This window comes from Ochotona princeps, chromosome 11, assembly GCF_030435755.1.
Source record: "Ochotona princeps isolate mOchPri1 chromosome 11, mOchPri1.hap1, whole genome shotgun sequence".
NCBI lineage: Eukaryota > Metazoa > Chordata > Mammalia > Lagomorpha > Ochotonidae > Ochotona > Ochotona princeps.
This window is the reverse complement of record NC_080842.1, coordinates 4,959,375-4,986,385: the sequence shown is the minus strand read 5'-3', so window position 1 is coordinate 4,986,385 and position 27,011 is coordinate 4,959,375. Positions and strand designations below refer to the sequence as shown.

Below are 27,011 nucleotides of genomic sequence, written 5' to 3'. Positions count from 1 at the left end.
GATCTCTAGGATACAGATCTCTTCCTATCCTCCTGTTCCGCTCTGGGATCCTCGGGAGCTGGGCAACCCCACTGGAGGAGGGATCTCATGCGTTCGTAAGGTGGAAGCATCTTGGAACCTGATCCTGGTGTCCATTTACACCACCTTATTTCCTCACTGGTTCCTACCCACCACTTCCAGGCTACTTCTCTGCACCCATGGTGCTCCCAGCTCCTGCTGCACCACAGCCTGCTCAACCTCTCCCCGGCCTTTTTTCAGGAAATTTGCTGCTCTGTCTTGGCTCACGTTCCAATCAACCTTTGGCCAAAACCCATGATTCTAGGGTTTGAACCCCCTCCCACTACTTTGGTAATTCTCCCTTCTACCTGGTCTCCCAGAGGAGCTTCAGTTGTCCATGGGAAATTGGTCACGTCTACATTGTTCAGTTGTCTGTACTGCTCCCCAAATTCTGTAAGTCCAACAGCAATTTCTTTGCCATCCACATGTCTAACCATCATCCAGACCTGCATCCTGTCAGCTTTCCCCCTTGAGTAATAATTTTCTACTCAATTTAATGTGTCTTCACCCTAATCCACCATCAAGCAACTATGGCTGCCAAGGCAGCTGATGACAGCCAAGCTGTCAAGCTCTTGCATGCTTGTGGAAGATCTAGATGAAATCCCTGACTCCTGGCTTCTGCCTGGCCCAACGTCAGCTCAGCAGGCAACTGGGGAATGAATCAGATGATCTCTCTCTCTCTCTCTCTCTCTCACTTGCTCACTCTCGCCCTTGCTCTTTCGCTGTCGCACTATTCTTCCAGCTCCTTCCTTTCCAAGTACACAGAAATAAGGTCAAATAGACATGAAAAAGGAGTTACAGAAGTTCACAGCCAAATCCATCTATGAAGTATAAGAAAAAAATTCTCAGATCCAATAGTCCTCAGAAAAAGTGAATTAAATTATAATGACATTTGTTGATATCCATCGAGCTGGCAAAAATAAATAAATAAATAAATAAAAGAGAGAAACAATACTAACATTAATTACTGGCAGAGATGTGAGGGTCACAAGCAAAAAGAAATACTAACATGTCAGCTGAAAAAGCTATATATGTTTCGACATTAACATACAGAAATTTACTCAAAGGGATTTTCTAATTCATGTTAGAAGCTTCATATGAGTAAGATCTTAAATGTACCGCTATAATTTCTCATAATAAAACATTTTAAAATAATGCATAAAACTCATTAGAACAAAATATTTAAAATTTGTATTACAAACTTTTTATCAGTACTCAAAAAGACACATACTGTGAAATAAATCCAATCTATAAGAAGTTAAGAATAAGTGCTGGCACAGAGATGCAGTAGGGTAATTCTCTGCCCTGTGGCACTAGCAGCATATATGGATGCCAGTCCAATTCCCAGATGCTCCATTTCCAGTCATGTTCCCTGCTTCTGCCCTGGAAAGCCAGCAGAGCATGGCCAAGTCACGATTAACCGAACCCACAGAGGAGACCCAGACTCAGTTCAGCTCCGCTCTCACTCTTGCCATCATTTGGGGAGTGAACCAGAGAATGGAAGATTTTTTCCTCTCTCTCCTTCTCTCTCCATAAAATCTGCCTTGAAAATAAAGAAAACCCCTAGAAACCTTAATCCCCTTGTGCGAAGTTGATGAAGAAAGAAATAAATGTAAATAAACATTTTTTGTTGCCTGACAACTGGAAAATCAGCAAATAGCCAGAATAAACTCAAAATGAATAATCAAACACTAAAGTCATAAATGAGGAAGAGTCCTCCATATCTTGGGCTCTATATCTGGATCTCTGTTTCTATGTATTACCGATACCACTTTTTTTCCTACTAGGAATACTGAAGCATTGTGCTTACATGAACAGATATGCAACATCATGAGGTCTTGATTTAAGATAAGAATGCTTCCATTTTAAAAATATTTCTAGGAGTTCATCGGCCTCACCAGCTGTAGAAATCTTATTTCCATCTGACCACAACTCCAAAGACGACAACACAGCAGTAACTTTAAACTGGGCGAACATCTAATCACAGAAGAGACAAATGTACATAAAATTACTCCATTTTTAGGTTGTATTTCCATAACCAGAATAAACTTGAGGTACTTTGCACGTAACTTAAGGAATGCAATGATACTTCTCAGCTTCCCTTGCTACCTTTCTTCCTCATTTCCACCCTCTCTCCTCCTGCCTTGCTTGCTTTAATTTCTGCAATTACACAATTTCAGTTTACCTCAAAATCAATAGCACAGCCCTCCACTAAATAAAGATTTCAATAAATAGTAAGTAGATAAACCACTGTGTATCAGCAACATGGACAAGTGCTGTGAAGCTAATCAAATCTGAAGATTGTCAGTTCTGTTCATGCGCATTCATGCTACTCTATTAGTGGGAAATGCATTGGATTTTTATAAATCATTCCTTGTGACCACCTCATTGACATTTTAATTTTAGTTTATACACAACATATAACATACATAACAAGTTATACATAACATCAATCATCTTAAATTAAGGCAAACATATGATATTTAACCTTTTGGGATTGGCTCATTTCCCTTAGCATTATGGTTTAACATATTGGTTACTCATTACTATGTCAATTAATTCCATAATGATGTAAATTTTTGCTGATGGTATGTTGGAGCTTTTAATTGATCGGGATGATACTCTGCTGGCTCTGTCTTCAGACCAGAGAGGGTATACCTAAGAAGCCGTTGAACTTGACTGGACAATAAGATGCTGGACTCTATGTTTGGTATATGCTTGCAATGAGGGAATCTCAACTGAACTTGAGCTGTGGTTATGCAACAAGGTGGAGGAATCCACCATGGTGTGAGGGTTTGGGGAGGGGTGGGGAGAACCCAAGTACCTATGAAACTGTGTCACATAACACAATGTAATTAATGAATAAAAAAACAAATCATTCCTTGTTTATGTATGTATATATAATGTATATTTCACATATGAAATATATATGTGATTCAATTATTCCGAAACATTATAGCAAGTTAGTACAATTGAAAACTTCAAACTAAAGTCTGTTTTCTATGAAAAGTGAAAAAGACTTACTGAATTTACAAGGCCAATAATTTCGATGAATTTATGTGTTATTAGCATGCTTTCAGAGCCAAGATATTCATACTGAAAGAGACAATTGATTTTATATTGTAAAACAATCTGCTACCTTGCATTTTGAATTTATTTTCAGAGATTTCAGGCTGATTTGGAGATTCCACAGTTGAAAATAAGACATCAAACTGGATCACTACTATATCCCTCATCATTAGAACATTAAATGGTATCTAGACTTTGTTTAGTCGGTTTATTAAGCAAATGAATAAATCAAATAAAAGCACAGGTTCTTCTACTCTACCTCATCAATGTCTTTTCAAGTTGTTTCTTTATTTCCAGTCTTAAAACACTAACTTATTTTGAAGTTTTTCACCAAGTATTGGAATAAAATCTTACATGGTTGCTTCTCCAATTTTCCCAACAGCAGCACAAGCCCTATGTCATTAGAAAAATGATTATTCTAAGAGAAACACATAAATATATCGTGAACCCTGTTTCAAATTTTCGATGACTCTCTTTAGGATAACCTCCAACTATCATGTGTGTCCCACCACTGACTGTACATATTAGACAATCCAATTTTCTTGAAATTTCATGAAAAGAACCTTCTCTCATAGTTACAAAGGATAGGTTTGCATAGCCATCGCAGGTTTCAGTCTCCACTCATTTTTGTGTATTCATTTTGTGAGTATTAATCATTCCTTTTATGTGTGTAATCCCTCTACTTTGGCATCTTGGGGCCTTGCTGGGCACCCTTCTCATGGATAGATAACTTCAACAGCTAATAAATGACTCTCTTTCAAGTGCTCCTTTCATTTGCTAGCCAAACAACCCAAAATCAACATCTGGTGTGTATTTCATACACAGAAATATTCCCTACAACACAAAATCGCTTGCTCTTCATTGACATCCCCATAATGTGACGTCAATGCTTAAAAACTTCATTTTAACCACATAGTACAATTTAAAAGTAGTACTGGTTGGATAGTAAGATGTTTTAGAAATGTGAAGGAAGGGTCAGAAAGAAATTACTTTCTTGTGTAGAATTGTTATGCAGATTTAAAATACATCATTTTTATAGCACTAGTGTAATTTTGACCAACTGGCTGTGCAGTTAGCACTATTCTCCCAGTGATAAAAAATAAAAAAGTCAGAAATATCTACATGCTCTTACTATAAAGAATTATACATTTGTGCCAAATAATTAAAATCAAAGAAGAAGCAAAACACATACCAAAGCTTTATCCACCACAATGTACATTTCTAGAAAAAGAGGAAATACATCTGGAACACGTGGCTAGAAAAAACAGAAGCGCCATGCAAAACTTGAAATCTTTCATAATTAGCGAACTCTGAACTCTTCATCAAAGTTGTTACCATAGCCTATACAAGATTATTATTTGCTTTTTTTATGAATGTTTAGTACCAATGTAAGTGCTTTAAGGTTTATAGCAATGGGCTCCAGCAATCAGAATACTGTGTATGATGTCACTCAGTGTATCTGTAGCTTATAATCTGTGAACACACCACAAAACACCTAGCGTCTACAACCACCTATTTCATCTACGTTCAGCAATTGATTAAAGTACTTCACATATTGCTAAGGTATTAGAAGTTTTCTAAAAGACTCCTTTTTACCCTCCTTCTAAATCTGTGTCCTTTGCAACACACCTTGCAGTGCATCTCAGGCAGAGCTGAGTCTGTTTCCCTTTGCCCTTAGCCTGGGCTGGACTTTGTAAATTGACCCAATATATGCAACAGGAACAGTCTTGCATCTACTTGCAGTCTGAGTCACCTTCCATACCACCACCCCTGCTTTCCGAACCTCTGCTTGTATACATTTGGCCAAGGCCCAAGATAAGAAATGTGTAAATAATCCATCTCCAAAAATAACAAATGTACAGCTTTATTCAAATTCAATCTATGAAAACTAAGAGTTTTATCTTTGGAACCCACATTTTAAAAACTCTGTGTCACATCACTAAATGACCACAAAGCAGAAACAGTCTTCAGAAAAATAACCACTTACAAAACTCACAGAGGGGCTACAGCAAGGACAACCCACAAGAAACTTCAAGGAGGGTCACTCTGGAATTTGCATGAGAAAGGCAGTTTTCATCATCCAGGACTACCAGCATCAAAATATTCAAAATGCCAGTTTCTCAGAAATAATAACAATGGGAGAACCTCAAAGAAACAAGTATGGCTTGTTTTCCCAGAAAAATAAGAACCAATGCTCATGAGATATGACATTTGTCTTTATAAACAAAGTCTGTAAAATAACTGTTTTAAATATGCTCAAAGAACTTACAAAACATGAACAAGAAACTCAAGGAAACCAGAAGAATGAAGCTTTACCAAAAAGATAACATCAATAAAGTTTGAAAATTAAAAAAAAACTGTACTGCTTAAAATTTTAGTGATGAAAATTAAAAACTGCTAGGGACATTTAACAGACTTGAGGAGGTAGACGAAAATTCAGGAAATTTCAAACTAATTATTCGATCTCCAAAAATATTTTTAATTAGCAGATAACTATGTATCATTATGAGGTATAGGGTGATAACCGTAGAGATGTGTACAACATGCAATGATAAAACGCAGAATATTAGGATTTCTAGCTCCTTAGGAATTTATCATTGCTTTGTGTTTTGAGCCTCTCAACTCCTGGGTTTTTTTTAAATACCTAAATTGTCGTCAACTACAGTCAGCCTTCTGAGTTATAGATCACTGGAGTATTCCTCTTAACTGGCTGTTTATGAAACACAATTTTAAAAATATGCAGAGGCCAAGAGAACACTGGGACACCATCAGCCCTACCACCCTGTGCGTTATGTAACTGCATGTACAATGACAAACAAAAAAGGGGACAGGGGAAGTCATTTGACACAGCAGTTACGTTGCCCCCGTTCAAGTCCCATCTCAACTCCAGCTTCCTCCTAATGCATATGCTGGAATACAGGATACACGTATTACTGACATATTATTGAGGCATTAAAATTAAAACTACTAAAATAAAAATTAAAAATAAAAAGCATCAGAGTTTTACATAATCTAATAAGACAATGATTACATTTTAGCTTAAATTAAGAATAAAAAGGGGTACTGGCTGAAGTATCAAGGTTCCCACTACCTTCCCCTTTCACGTTCCCCTTCCTTCTCAAGGCTGAGGACAGCTGCTATAGCTCCAATGCATTGTAAATTATGTAATTGTTAGATGTATAAAGGTATACATCTATGGATTAAGATTATACAAATGTTCCAGTTCCTCACAGATTGCCTGCTCCCTTTCTCAATTATTCAAAGGTAAGAGTGGTTTTTGGTGTTGTTTGTTTGTTTGTTTTTGATAAGAGTGGTTTTAAGGTGGTATTTACCATTCGGCCTCGGGCAACTATTTCTTCTTGCGGATATCATTTTATATAATAGTTTAAAGCTACTCATTATCTTTTTACCAAACTTATATTGGTAAATGACCTTCATGCATGTATTTCACCAACTGCAACTCACTATTCACACAATGAATAGTTATATTTTTAAGCTAGTGTTTGCATCTTTTGTCATCATTCATGTTAAATTTTTGTTTTACATGTCTCTTCACAAAAGCTTAAATTTGTATTACTTTGTTTAGAAGCACAATTTTTGCCACTTTAGCACTTAAATCACTTTCATCCAATCTCAATAGTCTCAAAATTGGGAATTACCAGCTGCCAAATTTGATCTTTATTACTCTTTCCTTGGATTATTTCAGAATGGCATTTTCTTACAATTTTCTCTACTAATTTGGAAATTACAACTATTGCTTTATTTCTTCAGAGATTAAATATACTCATCAATTTACAGAAACCAATCTTGGAAAAGTCAGGAATCTTACATTAATCAGTATCTTCATTCTTATTCTAAATGATGAAACAAACATAGATCATTTTCTGTACTTTCATTCTTACAATATAGAGAAAATTCTTAATGAGGGCTTAATTGCACATACTTTAACTATAAAAGCATTATTACTTTCTACTGTTTGCAACCAAATGGTTTCAATTGGAGACCATATGCTAAGGTCTTGACTGCTTGTGCTTTTGATAATTTTTCTAGAAAGTGTTTGCCTATGCCTGTGTCTTGTAGAGTATTTCCTATGTTTTCTTCTAATAGTTTGATGGCTTCTGGGTGTTGGTTTAGATCCTTTATTTATTTAGATTTGATCTTTCTGTATGTTGAAATGTAAGGGCCTTGCTTCTTACTTTTGCCAGCTGCTATTCAGTTGTCCCAACAGCATTGTTAATGAGACTATCTTTTTTTCTTGGGTTGTTTTCTGTTCTCTTGTCAAAAATGTACACCTGGCTGTCCATGTGTGGACTCTCTTCTGATGTTTCTATTCTGCCCTATTGATCTTCCTGTCTCTGTAACAGTACTGGCTGTTTAGATTACTACTGCCCTAAAACATGTCCTAAGGTCTGGAATTGGGATCCCTTCAGCTAGATTCTTATCTTCAATACAGTTTTGGATATTTTTGGTCTCTTGTGTTTCCAGATGCAATTTATTGCATCAGTTTTTCCAGCTTTATGAAGAATGCTCTTGGGATTTTGATTGGAATCATGTTCAATCTGTATATTACTTTTGGTAGTACTTTTGATGATGCTGTTCTGCCCACCCAGGAACATGGTATGTTCCTCCATTTTTTTAAGGTCTTCTATTTCTTTTTTAAATGTTTTGTCATTTTCCTCAAAGTTTATTCCAAGGTGTTTAAGTTTCTTCTCTGTTATTTTAAAGGGGCCACAATGATTAGTTTGTTTTCAGCCCTGGAGTTGTTTGTATACATTAGGACCGTTGATTTGTATTTATTTTGTACTCTGCCACCTTATCAAACTGTCTTGTAAGTTCTAGCAGTCTTTTTATTGAGTCCTTTGGCTCGCTTATCTATAGAAACATGTCATCTGCAAACAGAGATAGTTTGACTTCATTTTTTTCCAATCTGAAGTTTTAATTTTTTTTTCTTGCCTGACAACTCTTGTGAGGATTTTCAGTACTATGTTAAATAGAAGTGGCAACAATGGGCATCCTTGTCTAGTGCCAGATATTAGTGGGAAAGCTTCCAATCTTACCCCATTCAGTATGATGCTGGCATGACGTTTTTTATAAATTGCTCTATGTTGTACAATGCTCCTTTTATGCCTATCTTGTTAGAGTTTTTAGCATGAAGTGGTGTTGGATTTTATAAAATGCTTTCTCTGCATCTGTTGACACAATCATATAATTTTTGTTCTTCAGATTCTTGATGTGATGTATCACATTTGTAGATTTGCATCTGCCAAACCATCCCTGAACGCCAGGGATAGATCCCTCCTGGTCTGGGTGAATGATCTGCCTGATGTGCTGTTCAATTCTGTTGGCTAGTATTTTGCTGAAGATTTTCGTGTCCATGTTTATCAGTTTTATCAATCTATAGTTTTCTTTCTCTGTTATGTCTCTGTCTGGTTGTGGTATTAAGGTGATGTTAGCCTCAAAGAAAGAATTTGGAAGGATTGCCTTCCTTTCTATTGTTTTGAATAGTTTATGAAGAATTGGAGTCAGTTCCACTTGGAATACTTTGTAGAATTCATCAGTGAAGCTGTCTGGCCCCGGGCTTTTCTTTGTTGGGAGGAAGTTAATTCCTGATTTGATCTCTGTCTTGATTACAGGTTTATTTAGATTTTCTCTTGCCTCATGTCTTAGTTTTGGTAGGCGATATGTGTCCAGAAATCTACCCATTTCTTGGAAGTCTTCTGTTGTGTTGGCGTATAGAGTTGCTTGTAGTAATTTCTGATTATTCTCTGTATGGTTGTGGTATCTGTTGTTATGTTCCTTTTTCATCTTGATATAATTCTTGTCTCCTCCTGCTTTTTTTTTGGTCAATTGTGCCAGTGGTGTGTCTATTCTGCTTATTTTCTTGAAGAACGAACTCTGTTTTATTGATTTTGTATATTCTTTTGGCCTCCAGTTGGTTTATTTTCTCTCTTATTTTGAATATTTCTTTTTTTTTCTATTGATCATGGGATTATTTTGCTATTGTTTTTCTAAAGCTCCTTCAGGTGTAGTCTTAGCTCATTTACTGGTGTCTTGTTCCCTAATATAGGCACTAATTGCAGGAAATTTGCCTCTTAACACTGCTTTGGCTGAGTCACATAATTTATAGTATGTTCTGTTTGAATCTTTATTGGTTTCAAGGAATTTTTTTTCCTCTTTGGTTTCCTCTCTAATCCATTGTTCATTCAGCAGCATTTTGTTCAGCTTCCAAGATCTTATACATTTTCTGGCGTATTTTGATTTACTGGTTTCACTCTGTGGTGATCTGAAACGATGCATGGGACGATTTCAATTTTTTCTTAATTGTTGAGGTGTGTTTCGTGACCTATGATATAATCAGTCCTGAAGAAGGCTCCAGGAAGCAACGGACAGTCGGTGTCTGTGGAATGAAAGGTTCTATAAATACAAGTTAAGTCCATCTGTTCCATTGTCTGTGTGAGATCTGTTGCTTCCTTGCTAAATTTCTGTCTGATTGATCTCTCTGTTGATGTTAATGGAGTGCTAAGGTCCCCCACCATTATTTTATCGGGATCTATATCTCTACTTAGCCCCATCTATGGTTTTATGTAGCTAGGTGTGCATTCTGTGTGTATACATTTATTGCTGTAATTTCTTCTTGCTGGATGATCCCTTTATCATTACATACTGTTGCTCTTTGTCTCTTCGTCCCTCCAACAGCTCACCTTCCAATGGATGGCTCCCCAGTGGTGTGTCTGCGTGATCCGGGGTGCAATCCATTGGGTTGGGTCTGTACGTTTTATTGTTGTTATTTTATACGTTTAGTTGGTGCTAAGGCTTCCTTTCCCCTTCCCCAAGTTCCCTCCCCTCCCCTCTGATCTCTCCTCCAGTTTTACAATGGGTGTCTTTTGTGAATTTTCACAAGTCCATCATGCTGCCCATGAGGTGTCTCCCTCATGTAGGAGATTGTCAGTCATTTTGTTTGAGTCCATCCTTGTGGTGGATGCATGAGGAGTTATTTCTCTTTGTTTCCACCTATGAAAATTTCCGTATCCCCTTGAGTACAGTCCATCAAGAGGAGGAGAAGCAGAAAAAAAAGGGTATTGAACCTTTATCCACATGAAGCTAACTAACATATAACAAAGCCATCAGTGGAGTGCTAGGGTGATGAAAAAGGGTGTCCAGTATCTTTGTGTAGGAATAAATGTCATCGTGTGTCCCAAGGCCCTAATGAGAGTACAATGAGGACTAGATCCTCATTACTTGCGGGTAGTAGCAATAACAGTGGTAAAAAGGAACATTAGCAAGCTCAGATGCTTTTACTCAGACTTGCTTCCCCTCGTCAGAGTTTTGTTCTATGACTTTTTACTTCACAGTGATTTGTTTTGGGTTTTTTTTTTTTTTTTTTTTTTAGGTGGGGGACTGGGAGGCTGCCCCTGAGAGTTTCCCTTTGTGCTGGGCTCCAAATTCCCCAGCCCTTTGTTCTTGGACTGGGGTGCCCTTCTGTAGCGCTCCTGGGGTCACCTTTCTCCTGGGCTGCTGGCTGCAACTTGGTGCATTTTCAGCAGCTGTTCTTTGCACAGCTTGGCTTCTCTCCAGTGGTCTCCAGGGAGCTTCAGTCAACTGGTCTGATGATTCTTTTTCCAGCTCTGCATTCCACCTGACTTTGTCTCATGGCTCTCTTTGCGTTCTTGAGCTATTCCTTCCTTCCCCGATCAGCCATCTTTATACCTCCCTAGTTACAGCTTTATATAAACATTTTTCTTTTTAAAAAGAAACTGGCTTGTTTTGGGATTATAACTTATTTTATTTACATAGCATTATGATTATGTCTCTTCAGAAGTATTGTTCTTGAAGTCAGAAATCCTTCTAACACTCTATTTTGCTGTTAAAATTCTCAAGGTATTCCTTTTATTTTAACAGACTGATAACTTCATCCCATAAACTCTTTTTGGTTCTTTATAATGGTTTTTATCCCTTTGCTCATGTTTTCATTCATGTCATTCACTGGTTTCTTATTTGATGTGCCAATGTGTATTTTTTCACATTACGCAAAGTTATTTGCAACAATTTTTTTTATTCTATTTCTGGCATTTCATAGCTTTCCTTCATCTGAGGATCCAATTATGGAGAACTATTGTATTTTTATAAGATGGTAGGCTGTCTTGTTTTTTCAAGTCTCTTGTGCTCCCTATATACATATGGCATAATATTCCTTTCATTTTTGTGGCGTTTCATTGGTAACGAGTTTACGGTTTAAATAAAATGAAGTGTATTTGGTTCCAGGTGAGTTCAGAGAGGTAGCCTCTGGGTCAGCGCCTTTGCTTTATTCGATGTCAGCTGTGTCTATAATCAATCAAGTGGTGTAGCCTGCTATAATCCACAGGGGTGGAAGCGTAACTTTAAGAGGCATATGAGCTTCTGAGGACATGTAACTTCATTCCACAGAACTTGCTGCCGTTCAGGCTGCATTCATCCAGACTACTTCAATTGTTGGAACGGTTGCCACCTCAAGCTACAATGATAATCCGTAACCAAGGAATTATAAGAGGGCTTTCTACTTTTCCCTCACTGTTCCATCTTCTTTACTCCAACACCTGTCCAAACAGTGATGGCCCTCAGTATCCTTTCTTCCCTCTTACTTTTCCGATCCTGTCACTTGCTCAGTACAAACTCATTTTTTGATGGACATCAGCTTGTAAATAAAATAATTTTACTAAAATATGTGTAAATTATTGAAAAGAACTGTATTTCTCAGCAAAGAAAGATATGAGATAGAATTCCTCTGCAAAAAAAAAAAATGTTTATTAAGGAAATTCTTCTTGGAAAAGCTAGTTAAGCAATTGAAAAAAAAATTAGGAACGAGAGATGCCATACAAGATGGTGCTCTCAGGAAAAGTCCCATGAAGAGACGCTGCAGCGTAATTTATGCCTTGAAGTATTTCTGATTCGTGGTGACAAGCAAACTGAGCTCCCTTCTTCCAACACCCATGATGCACTGGTTTAAAATCACTCTAGGGAAAGACAGAGCTCAATGACTCTGCTACCATCTGAACAAAGAAGGATTTTTTTTATTCTTCATATTTTTAATTTGACAGCACGGATTTAGAAGTTCAAGGGTTCCAAATCCCTTATTATTTTTCCTAAATTATACATATACACTGTGGAATATTACTCAGCCATTAAAAGGAACACAATCTTGTTATTTGAAGAAAAAATGGTCCCAGCTGAAACCATTATGCTTAGTGAAATAAGCAGGACCCAAAAAGGGCAAAGAAGTTTTTATAGCTGAAGAACAGCTTGCTGAAAAAAAAAAAAAGAAAGGTCACAACTACAAGACGTTAGAAGCCAAAGCAGAAGCCAGCAAGCTGCTCTCATCCAAAACCACGATGATACAAATACAGTGGGAAGAAATCCAGGGCATCTGGGCAGGACAGCCCTACTTCTCACTAAGAGAGGTCACCCAAACTTTTGGAAATTAGATTCATAAAGTCACAAGAAAGACAACACTTTCAGTTTTTAGCATAATTTAAAGTATACACATACATTTGCTAGTGCTGGATAATTTAGTTGTTCCGTACTCATTCGGGACTGGAATTTATGAAGAGGAGGAGTGGCTTGAGTCTGCTAATTTTCAAGTGCAAAATTGATTTTAGCTTGTTATTTATGGCATCATCTTCACACATGTGGACCATGCTATACACTAAATTCCAGACACTAAATAAGGAAATTGGTATGAACAACAAGACTTAAAGTCATCACATGGCCCCCAACTAGAACTAAATGCTGTTGAGAAATAAAGTCTTTTTTATAATGTCCAGATAAATTCTGAGGTTTTGTTTCTTTCCTAACTGATGCAAGATTGGCCAAATATGCATAAAAAATAACTAACATGACCACATACTCTTGTATAATCTAAGTAAATTTATACCACTATTACTTGGCATGAAATTTCTTTGCATAATAGCTTTTATGAGTTTATCACATGCAGGTTCACAGTGAGCGTTCTGAACAATTTACATAGACATAACTGGCAAACTTGCTTATTATACTTCAGTTATATTTACTGTTTAGTTAATACTGACTCTTTGTGAATTAATCTCTGCAAATATTAGCTCTATTGAATAACTTCCAGCATTATAGAGACAATAGCAAGAACTAAGGTTATGTTGGTTTCTAAAATTATTAGGTAATATTTAGAAAGTGATAATGCTAGCCAAATTACAGCCAAAATAAATCCTGGTCGTAAGCAGTAGGTGAAAGATCGCTGCTCAGAGAAAGATTGTGGTCCACTCTCAAGTAAACAGTTGGGGAAAGAAAAATTAGGTTACTAATAAGAAAGGGATATTTTCTACAGGTCTAAAATATCCTAAAAATTACTTTTATAAGTAAGTATAACCAATAACTCACTTTGTCATCTGTATAAAGATTCTTGTCCATTACCTGTTTTTCTATGCTTATAGTGTCATAGTTGAAACTTCCTAAGTCCTTGTTTTCATTCCCTAATTTATAAAGAAGATGCTGAACTGGACCAGTAGATTCCAAAGGCTCAATACCATAAGAAACATTTTCAAATTGCAGTAATCCTCTGTAAAATTAAACAGAAAGTTTTAGGTCCTTTTAACCAAGTCTGTATTGCAAAGCTTTGACAACAAAGATACAGAATACTTTTAGTCCAGTATGGTGAGCCAAACTCTTAGAGATGATCCCAAAGATGCAAATGATTTCCCTAATCAACAGGGGGGAAAGTGGGAAGTAACAAAGTAGCCACATGTGGAGTAGAGGAGGATAGCATTGAATAGGCTCCATGTAAGACTCCTCCTCCACAGGCAGATGCCATAGTATAGTGAATAAAATTCTTGCTTTGCAACTGCCAGGATCCCGTATGGGTGCTGGTTCTAATCCCTGCTGCTCCACTTCCCATCCAGCTCCCTGCTTGTGGCCTGGGAAAGCAGTAGTGCATGGCCCTGCATCCAGGTGGGAGACCTAGAAGAAGCTCCAGGCTTCAGGTCAGCTCAGCTCTGACCATTACAGCCAGGGGGAGAGTAATCCAGAAGTTGGAAGACCTTTGCCTCCTCTCTGTAGATCTGACTTTTTAATAAATTAAAACATATTTTTTTTAAAATCCCTCCCTCCAGATTCACATGTAATATAAACAATAGATTTGAGTAGTCAAATATCGTAACAATGGTGTTCTATATTCCAAGACAAAAAATATAACCTGAGTCCATGGCACAAGTTGAGTGTGACAACAGAATTTGGATGCTCTTCAATATATCCTTGATAGTAGCACCGAGGCTAGGAAAGAAAGAATATGGTTACTTATGAACTAAAAAACCTTTCAAACAACTTACTATTTCTATACTTTATTGAACATTCTGAATATTTTTCACAGGCTGTCCAGTTTACAACGATATGAGTGAAGTGGCGCTGAGGAAAAAAATACTCATATATTGTCTATTTTTACTACAATAACTATTATGTATAGCTTATTGGGATTACTATTTTGTGTCCTTCTCCCAAACTGCTACATCATATTTTACATAAAATTGTTTTACTATAATTAAATTTAACTCATCTGCTATAAGACAAAGATTGTGGATCTTAATTTCTTTAAAATGCTGTAAACCATTAGTAATACATATTAAATATACATTATATACAGTATATCATGCTACTATTATATATAATTTTATGATGTGTAATTATAGGGATAAAATTATAGCACATAATGCTAAAATAGAAGTCTATTAAATATATTAATATATTTCTATGTAAGATACACATAAGCAAAGATAAACAGTAAAATATTTTAAGCAAAATCTGTACTGCAATAAATAAATCAAGCATTCCAATTCAAAGTTTGGATTGTATGGTTAGGCCACCTAAGAACCATGGAATTCAGTTTCTAAACACACATTTGCAAAATGATACCATATTCTGGGCCATAAAGAAGGATCCAGCAATTTTAAAGGAATGAAGTCCTGTATAGGTTGGTTTCTATTCGCAGTACCATTAAGTTAATAATACACAGAGCTAAAAATGTTGCATCAAGAGTGGTCATTGTGATACAAATCTGAAGCAGTTTACTGCAACATGTGAAACACCTGCTTAGTCCAGCTGCTGTCCTTCCGATCCCACTTCCCACTGGTGCATCCTGGAAGTTTAGACCCCTGCCATGTACATGGGAGACCCAGAGGCAGTTTCTGACTTGTGACTTAAACACAGCTCAGCCTTTGATGCTGAGCCCATTGTGAAAACAGTTTTGAAAAAGTCTACAAAACCCAAGTAATCATATTACCTGAATGTCGGAGTACTGAGAACTGACATATCCTTGGTTATGCAAATACACCATGAAAGTATCCGCTACAAAATATCTGAATATGAGAGAATTTATGTTATTATTTCTCAAACATACAAAGCAGGAGTCACTAATCTGGCAGCTTTTGTTTAAGCAGTTCTCTATTATTAATAGTTTTTTGTTATTACTATTTCCCACAATACAATTTGTAGCCGTAGGGAGTCCCACACCCTCTCTTCTTTCTCCTTCCCTATTTTACCGTTACATGGTTTTCTTACATATTATTACAATTGCATGTCCTTTGATAACAGCAGTTGAATATCCTTTTATTTAAGTGTATCATGGCATTGTAGCTATAGGTAAAGGTAGAAAATCTATCAAATTGTCAAGGTATATTTAACAGTTACACAAAGATTCCTCCTTTTAAACAAGAGTAGAGATGCATACTGCAACATATCTTCTCTGGCTGTGATGCCGGCCTTCATTTAACAGTTCATCTGTTAGAGTACGTGTATATACATGCTTACTTATTTGTATTTAGCATGAAGTTGCCTTTTATCAGAAATCATATAGTATTGGTCCTTTTGGAACTGGTTTATTTCACTAAGTATGGTGGCTTCAAGTTGGTGGCATATTTTTCAAAGGGTAGAATTTCGTTCTTTTCAATGGCTGAGAAGAATCCCTTGGAGTAGATGTGTCACAGCATCCTTGCCAACAGGTATTGTTGGTAAATTTCCAAATGTATATCACTCTCACTGGACTTAGGTAGAACCTCAATATGGTTTTTATTTTTATTTCCCCAATCACTAGGGAGTCTGAGCATTTCTTTATATGTTGATTAGCCACTGAATTTTTTCTTCATAAAAATACCTGCTCATTCCCTTCATCCATTTCTTCACATGGTTATTTTTTTCTTTTGTTGAGTTTCTGAAGTCATTCATAGAAACTGAGCATTCATCCCATGTCTGTTGTGAAGTTTGCACAGATTTTTTCCCATTCTTTTGGTTGCCTCTTTGCTTTGCTGATCGGTTCCTTTGCTTTTCAGAAGCTTCATAGTTTGATGTTGTTTTCTTCATTTTGGCATATATTTACTTATAATGCTTCCTCAGTATTTTACATAGTCTGAGAGATCTATAGTTACATAATTTTTGTCTGTTTTATTGATTTGTGTCTTTTCCCTCTTTATTTATTAGTTTGGCTAGTGGTTTATCTATTTTAATGATTTTCTCAAAGAATCAGCTCCTTGATTCACTGATCCTGTGTTTTGTTCTTTTAGTCTCTATTTGGTTTATTTCCTCCATTATTTTGATTATTTCTTTTTTCTGCTAAGCTTTGGATAATTTTACTCTTGGTTTATTTAGCTCCTTCAGATGAATACTTAGCTCGCTTGTCTGGTGCCTTTCTAGCTTCTTGATACAGGCACTGCAATGATCTTTCCTATTAGCACCGCCTTGGCTGTGTCCCACCTATTTTGATAGATTGTGTTGATATTTTATTTCTTCTGATTTCTTCTATAACCCATTGCTCATTCAGTAGCATGTGGTTCAGGTTCTGAGTATTGGCATCTCCTGTGTGGGTGGTAAGTCAAAGATACTTAGGCCATATTGCACTGCTTTTGCCAGGCATTTTTGCAAAAGGCTGGATTAGAAGGGATGCCATGACAACTTGATTTAGAGTTCATATTTTATTCCAGTGAAACAGATGGTAGGTATCTCAGTGTACCACAATGCTGGCCCTCATAGCATTCAATTTCAGACCCTGTTATCTACCTCCTACCTCTATGGATTTATTTTCTTCACTTCTACGGCTCAACTAGGAAAGAGATAAGGGGAAGGTGGCTGTTCTAGTATACTTCGAATTTATGATGCCTCCAAGCTTTGTTCCTTTTGACTCTAGATGGCTTGAGCTATTCAGGGCCATTGGTAGGTAAGCATGAATTTCAAGATTGTTTTTTCTCTATGAAAAAAACGTAACTGGGATTCTGATACAGACTGCATCAAACCTGTAGATCATTTGACTAGAAGGAGCATTTTAACAATATTAATTTTTCTGATCCATGACAATACAGATACGATTCTAAGAAGATAAACATACTTCCTCTCTTTCCCATTCCTTCCTGTGTTTTAGTTTCATGCTTTGAAGGCTAAAATGCCTTTAATAAGTACCAATGGATTGTTTGTATTTTCCCTCTTGTTTATCATTTATTCTAATATATTTTACATTGTTAGGAAATGGTTTATGTAACGTGAAGAAATCTCACGTATGTCACAGTAGATTTAGAAGCCTACTGATGCTCCCACGCTACTCACCATCCTCCCTGTGTTTACTTAAAATCACTGACTTTAAGTAGCACTAGCCATAAAATTCAATGAGTAAAACCTTGAAAGGCCACTATTCCACATGAATATAGACAAGTGATAGGAACAATTTATTTGTACCTTCTTCAGTTCCCTTCATCAATGTTTAATACCTTTCATAGTTTTTCAACCATTGCTTACATTTGTCCCTAACTGGGTGCTTGCTCAGCCTAGTAAATCAGAATGCTGCACTCAATACTGGAATATTCTGGTTTGATTTCATGCTCCAATGCACAAATTTGACTCCCCATTACTACAGACATTAATAACTTGATCAAGTAACTGAACCCCTTTCCCCATGTGGGCATTCCACCTTGTGGCTTGGTTCTTGGATCCCGGCACTGACCCGGTCATGTCCAGTCATTGTTGCCATTTCAGGAATGAGTCATCAGATGACAGGATCTCCCTTCCTCTCGCTCTCCCAAATTGTTCCTCTGCCTCAGATAACTAAATTTTTAAATTTTATTACCACATATTTTATTTATATATGTATATCTTACAGATCCAATTATTTTCTTGACTTATTTTGAAATTATTCTTTTGAGTAAAGACATATTGCTTATTTTTGTAAGATGACTTTGTACCCTACATCTTTACTAATTTACCAGTTCTGACATATATTTAGTTAGGTATCTAGGACTTTCTCCATAAAACATCGCATCATATGCAAAGAGGAACAATTTCCATCTTCTTTTCTCACTGTGTGCCTTTCTTTTCTTGCTCAATTTTTCTGTGTCAGACTTGCAGTATTATGTCAAATACAATTGCTGAAAGTAAACCTACCTACCATATTCCCGGTCCAGGGTAGGAATGATTTCAACTCTTCACTATTAACTACAATATTAGCCACACATCATCTCCAGTCTTTGTTGGGTTGAGGCACTTATCTTACATTTCAGATCCATTCAGAACTTTTATAAATAAAGGATTTTCAAATAGATACCTCTGCTCCATGTTCTAAATTAAATGTTTCTGTCTCTCACCTCTTTGCGGTTGTTAAACAAACAAATGCAACATTTAAAAATAATTAAAGCAACTGCCAAATGAACATTACTCCTGTCATGTCCCCTGGAACTTCATGTGCAGTTTTCTTCAACAGTGAGACTGCATTTCCTCGGAATGAGGTATCTCCCAACCGGCTATTCCACTGAATTCCTACAGCACTATATCCAACCAGATAGCAAACTCTTTTTTCTACTGCCTTAGCAGGTTCTAAGGAGGAGGGGGAATCCACTTCCACACCAAATCCTAGCTGCTTTTCAGTACTTTTTTGTAACTAACGCGTAATAGTTTCATAGAGGTTATCATACTAACCATGGATGCAATTTATCAAAACAGTACTCACATGCCTTATCAATATCCCAACCTTCATTTTATTCCTTAACACGATTAATAATCCTAATGCGGAGATCAAATGCAAAGCAAAATCCTTTGACTTTCCTTCTTCAACTTCCCAAAGCTTTCAGGTTTGTCACCTACCATGTTGTGTTTCACTTTTGTCTAAAAGTGAAAGTTAAAGCCATATTTGTAAGACTGATTTGACATCCAACCCCGTGAGTCACTTGTTCATACTTCCCTTCTTTATCCGAGAAACTTCTCAACAACAGCAGGGGTTTTTTCCTTAAAAATATGTCCCTAGCCATATAGGTCAATTTAAAACACAAATGTATTCATACCACCCTCCTGTTTCTTCTTTCTCTGCCTAGTTTTCCTAAAACTATTTTTTACTTGCCCCCTTCAGTTTCTTACAATTTTCCTAGCCATAATAGCATGAAGTCTAGTTCCACTACCAAAATTTACTTCAAACTCTCCTGTTAAATGTCAGAAATCCTTCCAAGAAGCTTTTCTAAGCTAAGTTTCTATCAAGAAATTAAATCTCACAGAGGTTTAATTAGGTTTTTTCTTTTTTCTCAATTCTTTGCAATACAGCATATAGTTAGTACCGTTTTCCACACCCCATTCTCCAGCCACATGATCCTGCAAAATCTAATGGATGTATTTAAGGTGTCACTACACATCCTCATAATGATACAACCTCTCTGATAAAATCCTAAATGATAACGTCCTATGAAACTATGCCCCATTATAGAAATCCCGCTGGTCTTGTCAATTTGATAACATTCTATGTTGGACAAGAGATGCTTGTGTTTATTCCTAGCCATTAGGCACACAATAATACTTGAGGCATTAGTTCCAAAATTTTAATTACAGGGGAGCAACTAGTCATCTAAGACAATTAAAATTTTAATAGCAACTACATTTACTGGTTTTTCATACTCAACTCATTAAAAGCAAATAACATCATAAAAATCAGTTTGGAACTAAAAGCCTGGAAAATTACCTTTGCTTAAGGTGAATAGTATACAGGATCTCATCTATTGGAAGAACATACGATATCTGTTCCAAGAAAAAACAGAACTGATGAAAAACAAATTCAATATACAAACAATACAATCAATATACAAACAATACAATCAATATACAAACAATACAATCAATAGTTTTATACTAATCTCTCTTGTGTATAATCATGAAACACAAGGCCTCCATAAATTGGGCCAAATAACATTGGTGAATTCACATGCCATTTCCTTAATCTGATAGAAAAATGTTCTTTCCAGGACCTCATAAAACAGTGAAAACTCTCACCCACATTGCATGAGTCCATGTATACTTTGGTCTTGGGCTACTTCTTTCTCAATAAAATGTATATTGTCAATTACACTACTGTACTTCTCACACTTGCAGGATATTCCCTAAACAGTGTCTTTAAAATCCAAATATGAATGGTGCTGTAGGGTGGTGACAACCTAATTCTTGGCATTAATCTAGCAAAATAAGGAAGAAGTATTTTTCTCATAGTTACAGAAGTGGGAAAATCCAAAGTTGGAGGGCCAGCACCAAGCAACCACCTTCATGTGGCAATATCTCATTCTCAACAGAGTGTAGCAGAGCAAGGGAACACATGCCAGAGAATAGAAGAGAGAAAGGACTGAGCTCTTCTTTATAATCATACGTTCTCACAAGAATACACGATTGTGACAATGGCATCTATTCATAAGCGTCATGAATCCATGACTTGACCAAATCTGAGAAAGGTCATCCCTTTTTTTAGATTTATTTATTTAAATGGAAGAGTTACTAAGAGATGGATAGAGACAGGGACAGAGAGTGAGACCAAGAAAGATGGTCTCATTGGCAAGAGCTGATCCAGGAGCTCCTCCTGTATCTCCCTCATAGGTGCAGGGGCCGAGACATTGGGGCTTTCTTACACTGCTTTTCCCAGACATATCAGCATGGAAATGGATCCAAAGTAACGTAGCTGGATATGGGATGCTGATGTCAGACCTGGTGGCTTTACCTGCTACACTACAACACTGGCCCCAACTGTCATTTTTAAAAGTTCAACATGAAGGAGCAGATATTTGATGTAACGATTTTAAAACCCACATCCCACACTGCAGTACCTGGCATGATTCCCGGCCCCACTTCCTACTCCAGCTTCTGCTATTGCAAAACCTGTGAAGTAGCAGAATGGCTAAAGTGACTGAGTTCTTGTCATCCATGAGGGGGGACTGGATTAAGTTCCTACTTCTACTGGCCATCATGTGTATCTGGCAACAGTGAAGAGGGGAGCTGAATAAACATGCTTTCTCTCTCCACGCCCCTGTCTCTCCCTTCCTTCCTCCCTTCTTATTGTTCAAACTAACATATGGTATTATTTTTAAAGAAGTAATTTTAACCTGTGTTTTGGGAAGGACATTTAAACCATAACTCGAGTCCTCTGACAGTCACACTTCATTATAAGTTCATGATTAAAATACATGAGACAATGTTCATCACTCCTAAATATATAAATAACACCAAACACGCCATAAAACCTATAGTTCCCATAATCATCATTTGCTTTATATATGTTTAAAACTTGAGCTATAGCAATAGGCAATTCCTGTATGCTATCTATTACACATCCCAGTCCTAAGCCCGAAGGAAAACACTGCTACCATGTGTCAGGGATTACCAGTCATTTTCCCATCACCAGTACTAAAGTCTTCACTCCCAACAAGATAGCACATGAATCAGCTCCAGAATCTCATTGTTAAAGTCCGTACCTGGAACAACCCCACTTCCTGTTATCAACAATCTTGTTGCAAAAGATCACCGTAACATCAAAGTTTTTGCAAAAAACTTTATAAAGACATAGTCTCATGAGAAACCTGTGATACAAGTACCAGAACCAAATCACTAAGTGGTAAAAGTTAAGACTGGATGTGATTTTAAGTAAGGACTAGACTCCTCCTGATCCCAGAAGGTTTTCTGAAAAAGGAATTTTACCAAAATACACCCCCTCAAGGCATAAATCCTAGGACTGCAAACCCGAACAACTGTCAGTCGTTGGCTCCATGAACTTTTGCATGAAATCAGTGCAATACCACAAGGCAATCTTCTTGGGAAATATGTACTCATATGCCATCTGCCGCAGTCACTGCACTACCACGTCATGGGAAACAGAATGAAACCAATACAAGGGCTCCTCTGGATCATAATATCCACCAATGGTATATTATGTATATTGTGTAAAGACGGTAGATTGTGTAAATATATTGTGTAAATGTTCTGTAAAAATGGTACATTGCGTAAATAAGCAATTAAACAAGCAAATGCAACAGGTGGTTTATAAAAAACAATAATAATAACAACAACAGTGTCACTTAGAAAAAAGAGCAAGACAGATTGCATTTGAAACCTTGAGTTCACAGATTGCTGGTGCCAAACTCTGCAGGCAGCGGTCTGCATCCAACAGCAAAGACGAGGGTCGTCAGTCAGGCAGTGGTCCAAGGGCCGCTGCACTGTCTGCCTTAGGATACCCTTGAGACTGTCACATACTGACTTCTACACTTGGGTCAGGTTGTTGCTTCTTGATCTTCAAGCACTGGCTGGTTAACCTCAATATGAAACCAATTGTAATTTGACTCTCCCAGGCAGGTCAATGAAAGATTCAGGCAGCAATCTTTCTAGGCTGACCTCTTTCTACAGGAGAGGGGACATCTCTCTGGCCACCCGCTTTGATAGTCTTTATCTCATAGCCTGTATTTCATAGTCTTTATCTCATTTTTGTCTCTCTTCTTACTTTCTCCATTGCACATCTGCCCCCTCCAACCCTTTTTGTGTCATGCTTGTTCGCAGTAGTGAATAAACCCCCATTATAATGGAAACACCTAACTGCAAGACAGCATTAGGGCAATGTGAATTTTAAACCATCCAATAATCTCTAACATCAGATACAGAGGCTAAAACACTTTTTTGATATTAATGCTGGGCATTTTCAACAGTGTGTCTTCTTAAGCCAAAGACTATCGAGCAGGAGAAAGTAGGGGAGAAATGTAAAACAGAGTCAGTTATAGAGGGGTTGCTGTAGCTTTGAGCTAGTCCTCACCCTGTGGTATCAGCATCCCGTATGAGCAACAGGTGGTGTCCTGGATGCTCCAGTTCTGATCCAACTCTCTGCTTATGACCTAGGAAAGCTGTTGAGGATGGCCCAAGCCCTTGAGATGCTGTACCCTACATGAGAGACCAGAAAGGAACTCCTAGTTCCCAGTATGGATTAGCTCTGGCCATTGTGACCATTTGGGCAGTGAACCTGCAGATGGAAGACCTTCTCTATCTCCCTTCCCTCTTTAAAATCTGCTTTACAAATTAAATAAATATTTTTTACATAAATAGAACTCACAAAACACAAAATTCTCAACAAAATATTGTGAAATGGAATCCATTTCACAATAAAGGGAAATTCTTAGATCCTTAAGCGTATTAAAACAAAGAAAATGTTATTTACTCAATAAGATTAAACCCACCATAAATGGAACACCTCACTATCACAGTTTCCTAGAAGATGATGAGATGCCCCACACGACCAAGTTTTCAGGAAAATTTATTTTTAAAAGACTCACTAAGCAGGAACCCACTAACATTAGATGCAAGATGACTTAACCAGTCTAGAGAATTATAAATGCACCACAAATCTGCCTTTCAGAAGGACTGAAACTATCTTGCATTAAAATAATAATCGGAGCCAAAGCAGTGGCTCAGTGGCTTATGATCTGGGAAAGCAGTCAAGGACAGCGCAAAGCCTTAAGACTCTATACCCACATAGGAGACGTAGAAAAGGCTCCTGGCACCTCGTTTCAGAGCTGCTCAGTGGCCACTTGAGGAGTGACCAGCAGATGGAAGATCTTTCTCTCTGTATCTCCTTCTCTCTGTAAATGTGCCTTTCAAATAAAACAAAATATCTTTTTTAAACAGGAATAACAGTGCTCACTTCGGCAGCACATATACTAAAATTGGAACAATACAGAGAAGATTAACATGGCCCCTGCTCAAGGATGACACGCAGATTCGTGAAGCGCTCCATATTTTTATGCCTTGTTAGAGTTATAAGCCAGTTTGGACTATCCTAAAATCTGCCAAGTTCAGTAAAAAATATGCTTCAACACTAAAAACTGCTAAATAATAAAATGAAAATAGACACGAGACAGCTGAATAGTACCCTATAGCCATTTTAAGGGGTATAGCAGCCGGTTGTGTATAAACTAAAATTGAAATGTCAATGAAGTATTCACAGGACGTGGTTAAGAACTTGCATTTTCTAACATATTGGTCACTCAATACCATGTCAATTAACTCCACTATGTTGTAAACTGTTGTTGATGTTGTGATGTGGCTTTTAATTGGTCAGGACGATATTCTGCCTGTTCTGCTTTCAGACCAGAAATGGTCTCCCCAGGAAACTGTCGAATTTTTTTTTTAAAGATTTATTCATGTTATTACAGCCAGATATACACAGAGGAGGAGAGACAAAGAGGAAGATCTTCCGTCCGATGATTCACTCCCCAAGTGAGCCGCAAAGGGCCGATGCGCGCCGATCCGATGCCGGGAACCAGGAACCTCTTCCGGGTCTCCCACGCGGGTGCAGTGTCCCAAAGCTTTGGGCCATCCTCAACTGCTTTCCCAGGCCACAAGCAGGGAGCTGGATGGGAAGTGGAGCTGCCGGGACTAGAACCGGCGCCCATATGGGATCCCGGGGCTTTCAAGGCAAGGACTTTAGCCGCTAGGCCACGCCGCCGGACCCGAAACTGTCGAATTGATCTGGACAATAAGATGTTGGACTCTATGCATGGTACATGCTTGCAATGAAAGAATCTTGACTGGATTTGAACTGTAGTACTGCAATAAGATGGAGTAATCCAATAAGGGAGGGCACGGGCAGGGGTTGGGGGAACCCCAGAGCCTATGAAACGGTGTCATAAAATGAAATGTAATAAAAAAATTTCTTAATAAAAAAATAAAAAAGAATAACAGTGAGTCATTTGAGTGCCCAAAGAGGCCATGCTAATAATACTTTCGTCTATAATAAGGGAGGAACTAAACAGATATTAGATCCATCTATAAAAAATAGCAAATCTCACCAGAAGTTGAGGGGGAAAAAATCCATATAACTTAAACATGAAAAAGAGAGATTATAATTGAAAAAAATCAGAAAGATATGACCACAGGTCACATGAAATTTCTCTCCTAATATGACAATTTGCAAAAAGTAAAAGCAATTACTGAGGCTAACAGTTAACACCAAAAATCAGAAATGTAAGTGTTCATAAATCATGTGATTAAATAGAATATGTGAAAAAGGTAGCAGAGTACAGGAAAAACCTTGACATTAAAGTTATTTCAGAAATAAAAGTTTCTAAATGCAAGTGTCTGCACATCACAGGAAATGTAACACAAACTTCAATATTTTCCAAGGTAATCAAAGTAATACAAAGGATGGATCTCTATCAAATTCATTTTATGAGGCAAACACTAATTGAGCATCAGTCCTGTAGATACCAAAACCAAAAAAAAAAAAAAAATCCACAGCCCCAAATCCTTGATGAACCCAGAAGCAAAAATTCTAAACAAAAGGTTGCCAAACAAAATCTGAAAGTATTACATACCACAATCAAGTTGGATTTCTTACAATGTTACAAGGTGGTGTAATTTGCACAAGTCACTCAACATCATAAATTGCATAAACAGAACAAGGGACAAAAATGATCGTCTAGACAAAGAATTTGGTATTTAGCATCTTTTCATAATTAAAAACTCTCAAAAACTCAGGTGCATTAGGAAAGCATGTCAGTAGTATAAAGGCTATAAAATGGCAAAACTGTAGCCAATATCATAATGAATAATCATAATGAATAATAATCATAATGAATAATAATCTCCCCTGAGATCGGAAACAAAATTAGGACATGCATTTCAAAGGCTAAAATTCATATAATTTTAGACAAATTAGAAAAAGCACTTAAAGACAACAAAATAAAGAACATCAAAACTGGACACCAAAACAGCCATCATTGAAGAAAATGTGATCCTCACGTGAAAAAGAAACACTCCACCAAGAACATTCTGAAGCAAATAAACGAATTCAGTTATTTCAGAGGATACAAAATCAGCATCCAAAAAAGACAGCAGCAGTTTTATAGACCAACAATGATCTCAGTGAAAGACAACTTTGCACTGAGAGACAAAATTGCACTGAGAGCCACAAAATATTTTAAATATTTAATAACAAATATAACCAAAGAAGTGAAAGAACTCCACATTGTAATTATAAAACACTGGTGGAAGAAGTTATCAAAACAAGAGAAACACTGTTTGATTGGAATAATTGGTAACATTAAAATGTCCCCATATCAAAATACTGATGTCAGCCATTACAGAATGAGAAAACCCAATCAAAGGCACAGACTATCTCAAGCAATTCCTGAAAGAAAATCAAGGAGGAGGCATCTTTTGAAAAATATCTGTTCTTGGGCCCTGCGGCGTGGCCTAGCGGCTAAAGTCCTCGCCTTGAACGCCCCAGGATCCCATATGGGTGCCGGTTCTAATCCCGGCAGCTCCACTTCCCATCCAGCTCCCTGCTTGTGGCCTGGGAAAGCAGTCGAGGACAGCCCAATGCATTGGGACCCTGCACCCGCGTGGGAGACCCGGAAGAGGTTCCTGGTACCCGGCATCGGATCGGCGCGCACCGGACAGGACGTTGCGGCTCACTTGGGGAGTGAATCATCGGACGGAAGGTCTTCCTCTCTGTCTCTCCTCCTCTCTGTATATCCAGCTTTCCAATAATAATAATAAATCTTTCAAAAAAAAGAAAAGAAAAATATCTGTTCTTTTCCTTTGCCCATTTTCTTCCACAGGGTTGTTTCTTT

At 37.3% G+C, this 27,011-nt stretch overlaps 1 protein-coding gene and 1 non-coding gene across 2 annotated transcripts in view; one reads left to right on the top strand and one right to left on the bottom strand.

The window, feature by feature from the left end:
* The window catches only part of LOC101518985 (disintegrin and metalloproteinase domain-containing protein 32-like), a 64,516-nt gene that overhangs the window by 26,436 nt on the left and 11,069 nt on the right, over positions 1-27,011 (bottom strand). Inside the window, exons 3-9 of the mRNA XM_058670467.1 lie at positions 20,102-20,157; positions 15,404-15,479; positions 14,324-14,400; positions 13,546-13,690; positions 4,319-4,381; positions 3,082-3,153; positions 1,868-2,034 (exon numbers count right to left, since the gene is read on the bottom strand). Of these exons, the coding sequence (XP_058526450.1) occupies positions 1,868-2,034; positions 3,082-3,153; positions 4,319-4,381; positions 13,546-13,690; positions 14,324-14,400; positions 15,404-15,479; positions 20,102-20,157 (656 nt within the window). The remainder of the gene's footprint in view (positions 1-1,867; positions 2,035-3,081; positions 3,154-4,318; positions 4,382-13,545; positions 13,691-14,323; positions 14,401-15,403; positions 15,480-20,101; positions 20,158-27,011) is intronic.
* On the top strand, positions 24,072-24,178 carry LOC118760096 (U6 spliceosomal RNA). Its single transcript, XR_004996572.1, has one exon. It is a non-coding gene; the product is annotated as a U6 spliceosomal RNA (small nuclear RNA).